The 6,221-nt window shown below is 37.6% G+C and overlaps 1 protein-coding gene across 1 annotated transcript; it reads left to right on the top strand.

Annotated features, from left to right (window-relative positions):
• The first annotated feature begins 2,693 nt into the window (after positions 1–2,693).
• On the top strand, positions 2,694–4,570 carry LOC107483651 (uncharacterized). The gene is made up of 3 exons (XM_016104258.1): positions 2,694–2,880; positions 3,700–3,842; positions 3,989–4,570. Exons 1-3 carry the CDS (start codon positions 2,694–2,696, stop codon positions 4,568–4,570), a joined length of 912 nt encoding a protein of 303 aa, XP_015959744.1.
• The last annotated feature ends 1,651 nt before the right edge of the window (positions 4,571–6,221 follow it).

A 6,221-nucleotide genomic window follows, 5' to 3' on the forward strand; every position in this document is an offset into this window, starting at 1 on the left:
ATGGAACTAAATAATTATCGCATGTCTACTATCATAAATGCGTATGTAATTTGGCAAAGTACAGAACTTCTTTTGGACCAATCTATACTCACATAAATTACGTACACATAAATTTATTAGTGCGGTTTATAAAATATTCTCAATAAAATTATGTCGAACAATAAGTCTATCTTTGGATTGACTTATTATTCAAATGAAAATTTGAGAAATATATTTATTTATTACCACATATATATTTTTTTACCAATTGGCCAAAAACCAACCTTCCTTAACTTTGGGTCGATTAGTGGTTGCATAAATAAATAGAAAATAAACATAAGGATTTTATTATTGGGTCAAACAATAAACTTTCTTTGCGTCGATTATTGTTCACATAAAAAATAACCATTAATTTATTCTTAACTAGCTACCCAAATATATAAATATCATTGATATGCATATGTAATTATGCCAAATATAGACTTTCTTTTTGGCCGACCAATATTCACATGAATTACATATAACCATATTCCTAATTGTTCCAAAATAACTCAGCTTTTACAAAAGAGGCTACTTTGATAGCATAATATTTAACCAATTTATTTTAAAACTGAACCTTACAAAATATATGAGTATAATATGATTCAAATTGTTACTAATTTTTTTATGTAACAATTAAAACAATATTTAAATCGCAAAAGAGTTAAATTTTAATGGTATCTTTTCAGACCTTACAAAAGATATGATTATAACTATTTAACAAATTCATATACCAAAAAACTTTTTGATCCATTAAAACTAGAATCAATCATTATAGAATGAATCCATATAGGATGGTATAAAAAAGGTTAAACAAACGAAGAACTTTATTTTAAAAGAAACTGGATTCATATTCACAAATTAAATCATAGTGCATACAAAAAAAATTATAGTAAATATGGAGGTAGAACTAGGGACGGACGAAGAAGAGATCTTAGAGTTTGGAATTGAGGAGAGTATTATCGTTTGAAAAATAATTTATTTTTCACTTTGTGGACAATCTACTGCAAAATATTTTGAAAAAGAAATTATTTCACTTATTCCATTAGACGGGACGAATCAATGACATCTATATATCCCAGAAGCTGAAAAATAGTAAGGTTTACTTGTTTGTTTTTGTACGCTATACGATGAAGGGAGGGGCAATGAAGGCTATAGCAGAAATGAATCATATGAGTTTAGGGGGTAAAATAATCTCTGTCGGAGAGGCTAAATATAGAAGGGCAACGGATGGGAAGAAAATTAGGGTGTGCGATGAAGAAAAAGTAAGGAATGCGGTGGAGAATAGGCAACCTCGAAGAGGACAAAGTTTGATTCATACTACAAAAGTAGAAAAGACGAAGAAGAATACATTAAAGACCCGCATGGGAATGGATAGACGAAAAATTTTGAAATCCCAATAGCAAAAAAAAACTTTGATTGGCTGTTGAGGAGTTTAGTAGGAGGAATGACGACGGTCATTGAGTGTAAATCGCTAAGAAAAGTAATCTGTAAGAATCTTCTTTCGGGTGTTGAAGTCAGAGAGCTTGGAGCGTACAAGGCGCTATTAGTTTTTAATACTGTGAAGAACGCAGAGGAAGCATTTACTTTCAAAATGAATAGTCTTTTACAATTCTTTCATAGTGTATAGAGATGCGAGGAATCAGAACACAGTGAGACTAAAAGAGTCTGGCTAGAGTGTTATGGAGTGCCCTTACATGTACGATCGACGGTCTATGGGAGGGAAGCAGTCAAGTATGATGAAGTGATAGATCCTGTTTAATCATTTAGCGTTGATCAAGTTTTAATCGATACTTGTGTATTCAATGTGATTAATGAATAGATTTATATCACTGTAGGCACTAGTGGATTTAATATTTTTGTAAAAGAGGTGGGACGTGAGATATATGGAGATAAATATCTGTTGGAAGATGTAATAGTTAGGCCAATTTGTGAAAGCTCTGGTTCATATGATGATGGAACGATGTTGAAGGTGGCAGTTTAGGATCCGACAGTTGAGCTCTAGTCGTGACATGTGCAAAAATGACGTTGAAGAGAAGGGTAGAATGGTAACACCTGACATTTTTTTGAATGAATAAAATAAAGAGAAATTAACTCCAAATCACAAAAAATAGCTAACTGATCCATTCAAATTAAAAGGAATTAATGGGGATGCGGATTCTGGGGCATTTGATGAGAGTGTGGAGTTTGATTCCAAAAGAATGGTCATGAAAGAATATATTGATAGGGGAAGTGTGTCCAAAGAAGGGGAGAGAATTTTGGAAGAATGGGATAATATGAGCTTGGATTTTAAAAAGAACATGGGAAAGAAAAACAAAAATGAAGCCACATCCTCTTTGAGCCATCAAACCAATGGGTTAAGAAAAAAATTGGGGAAAGTTGAGCTTGTGATAGAAGATCAGCTGCTGCAAGATTTGGTTGGGGACGCTGGGCCAGGTCGGGGACTTGTCTCCTGGTCTGAAGAAGTGCGTGTGGGTCGTGTCTTGCGCAATGAAGGGTGTGTTGCGAGAAACAGGAGTCGTCCACATTCAGAGGCAGTTAACAAGAGTTACGATGTGGCTAAGGGAAGCAACCCGCATGACCCGGTGCCGAGGATAAGCGTGGCCGGTCGAGTAGGATGAGTAGCTCCAAACGACGTCCAAGCTCAGGATCAAGGTAGTTTCAGTGGTAAAGGCATGACGATGGGGCCTGCGGTGGATGTGAATGACCATGGGTGCCAGGATTTGCAAGTGTTGGTTGAAAGGGAAGGAGACCGTGCTGATCATGGAGACTATTCGATGCAACATCAAGAAAAGGAGACTAATGTGACATGGGTAGGAGATGAAGACGACGTTGTGGGACCTGAAACATTAGTAACGGCTGGTGTGCAACAAAAAAATGTCAAAGGATAGGACATGGAGGATACTAAGTCCAAAACTGAAGTAAAATGTATGAACGAAAATGCTGATGAGAGGTTCACATGGGAAGCATAGATGATTGAGAATAGAGAAATATGGAGGTTGGCATTGGAGTTTGGTGCAGTCTTACATGATAAAGAAGAAGACCTTATGACTATTTTGCAAGATCAGAATGAAGAAATTATGGCAAAAAAAGATTGGCCGATACAAAAAGGGAAAGCAAGGAAGAGCAGACCCAAAAATCATAAAAAGGTGTGTAAAATACTTTTAAATGATTTATAGTTGTTGGAATGTTAGAGGATTAGGAGGGGACGACAAGCTCAATATGGTGAAAGAATTAAAGAAAAAATATATGTTGAATATGTTATCCTTGATTGAAACTAAGAAAGAGATGTAGTGACTAATTTTGATGTAGCACGAATTTAGGGTTGTGACATGGTGGGCTGGGACTATGTGGAATCAACAGATGCCTCTGGAAGTTTATTGTTAATATGGGATGATATGGTGTTTAAACATTCAAATTGTTCCAAAGCGAATCGGAGGGTTGGCTATGTGTTGAAGGATTGCTGACAAAAAATAGCTAACTGTGCATTATGCTTGGTGTATGGGACGCATGTGCGGAATGAGAAACTAGTGATCTAGAAGGAGTTGAGCTATATTGTGGGGTTATGTCAGGTTCTGTTTTGTTTCATAAGAGATTTTAATGAAATACTACGGGTGGAGGAAAGAAAAAGTGCAACTAGTTTACCGGCATCTGTGGAAGACTTTAAAGATTGAATGCAAGATTTACAGCTTGTGAATTTACCTCTTAATGATCGGAAGTTCACATGGTTTAGAGGTCGATCTTGTAGTCCCATTGACAGGGTTCTAGTCAGTATAGAGTGGCTTGAAGAGTTCCCAGATACTCGATTGAAAGGGGACATAGAGGTTTGTCAAATCACTGCCCGTTGACTGTAAAAGGTACAAGAGTTAGTGGGGGCCTAAGACCATTTCAAAGTTTAGATTCCTATTTTATACATGAGGGATATTTGAGGATGGTGAAGGATGAATGGAGGAACTTGGGTGATGATTAGTTCACTAATAAGCTGAAGGCCTTGACGGTACCGCTGAAAAGATGGCATAGGGATAATTTTGGGGATATGGACAACATGATAAATAAGTTTGAAGAAGAGATCAAGAAGCTTGATGATATGGTTAGTGCTGGTACTTATGATGGAACGGTGGAGGCTCAACGGGAGGCTTTGGTGAGTTGTTGTGCGAAGTGGTATGTCATAAAGGAGATTCATTGGAAGCAGTTGTCTCGATCTCAGCATACTAGAGACATGGACAAGAATGCTAGATACTTTCATAACCTAGCGTCAAGTAGAAGGAGGAACAACAGAATTGATGCTTTGTTAATCAATGGAAGCCTAGTGCAAAACCAGGCCAGAATAAAGGTTGCGATTAGAGGATTTTATAACGAGTTGTATCGGCAAGAATATGCTCCTATGATTAGGTTCCGTGATGGGTTGGTAAAGCAAATTGATGAAGATAAGGTAGTAGCATCAGAGGTACTGTCATCGACTGAGAAAATCAAAGAGGCAGTTTTGGATTGTGAGTCGACTAAAGCTCCAGGTAGTGATGGATATAATATGAACTTCATTAAAAAGCGTTGAGATGAGATTGGTCAGGAGTTTACTGAGGCATTGTTAGGATTTTTCTAAAGTGCTAAACTACCAATGGATGCTAATGTAACATGGGTAGCGATAGCTCCAAAATTTATAGGAGCTAAGAAAAATAAAAATCTTCGGCTGATTAGTATGGTTGGTTGTATGTATAAGGTGATATCAAAAGTGTTAGTGAGAAGAATGAGGTTAGTGATGCCAGGTTTAGTAGGGGAGGCACAGTCTGTGTTTGTGAAGGGACAGAAAATACATGATGGTGCCCTTATTGCATGTGAGAAGGTCCAATGGCTGAAGTTGCGCAAGAAGAAGGCGGCGATTATCAAGTTAGACTTTCAGAAAGCATATGACAGGGTTAGATGGAGCTTCGTAGATATTGTGCTACAAAAGATGGGTTTTGACCTCAGATAGAGAGCATGGTGAAGGAATGTGTGACCACAGCATTTATGTCCCTTTTAATTAATAGGTCACCATCCAAGCTGTTCAGGATGGAGAGAGGTCTTAGACAAGGAGATCTACTGTCTCTTTTTCTGTTTGTTCTTGTCGTTGATATTTTGCATAGGATGGTGGGTGAGGAAATTAGGAATAGACGCACTTCTCCACTACTGGTTAGGAGGGACAACATAGAGCTATAGCATCTCCAGTTTACATATGTCACAATCTTATTCTACCCCCAAGAAACGGAGACAATTAAGAATTATAAGAGGCTTCTGTGATTTTTTTAGTTTATGACTGGATTGAGTATTAATTTTGATAAGTCAAATTTGATTTTTGTTAATTGTGAGCAGGAATAGGTGACAAATAGGTATGGTTTGTTAGGTGTAAAGAAGTTGCTTTACTTGTTAAATACCTAGGGATTTCTCTAGGTGAAAATCCTCGATTAGTGAAGACCTGGAAACTAATTATAGACAAGGTAAAAGACAAGCTTAGTTTATGGAAAGCGAAGACTTTTAACAAAGCTAGCAAGCTAGTACTAATCAAATCTGTACTTAATAACTTGCCGGTCTACTACTTAAGCTTGTATAAGATGTCAAAGGCGGTTGCAGAGAAATTGATGACTTGCATCATCTACCCTTTTTTCTTGCATAAAAAGGACCATAAAAGAGCATAATCTCATTTGATCATTGCAATTCATGCATTATTTGATGAATATTATAGTACATTGCTTTGAAATGAGTTTGTGCTAAATTTTAGGTGAAAAAGACATCAAAAAGGGGAAGAAAACAACAAAACAAGCTGAGCGTGCCACTTGGTATCGAACACGTGGCACGCCAGCTTCAAAAATCACTTGGGCGTGCCACTTGAGGAGCCAGGCGTGGCATGCCAAGCTTAAGAAACCCACAAATGAATGGGCGTGCCACTTGAGCAGCATGGCGTGGCACGCTAGTACAAGATTCTAGAGAAGAGGTTGAAGGCTAAAAAGGTCTGGGCGTGCCACTTGAGGTCGAAGGTGTGGCACGCCAAGCTCTCACCCTCATGCTTAGTGTTCAATTATCTTGGAAAAGAGATTGAATACAAAATGGGTTTCATGGGAACCTTGGTAAAGGAAACATGAAACCATGCTAGAACTCCCTTCTCACACTTGAGTAGGATCTCGGTTTTGGTGTTTGGATATGGTGACATATAATCCTCCCCTACTTGGACC

This window comes from Arachis duranensis, chromosome 4, assembly GCF_000817695.3.
Source record: "Arachis duranensis cultivar V14167 chromosome 4, aradu.V14167.gnm2.J7QH, whole genome shotgun sequence".
Taxonomy (NCBI): domain Eukaryota; kingdom Viridiplantae; phylum Streptophyta; class Magnoliopsida; order Fabales; family Fabaceae; genus Arachis; species Arachis duranensis.

Bases quoted from the DNA above. Each gene is read 5' to 3' on its own strand.
- LOC107483651 (XM_016104258.1), top strand. From the start codon at position 2,694: ATGACGATGGGGCCTGCGGTGGATGTGAATGACCATGGGTGCCAGGAT. The intron at 2,881-3,699 runs GTGTGCAACAAA...ATTGAATGCAAG, and splicing joins TGAAACATTAGTAACGGCTG to ATTTACAGCTTGTGAATTTA. The intron at 3,843-3,988 runs GTTTGTCAAATC...GGTGATGATTAG, and splicing joins GATTGAAAGGGGACATAGAG to TTCACTAATAAGCTGAAGGC.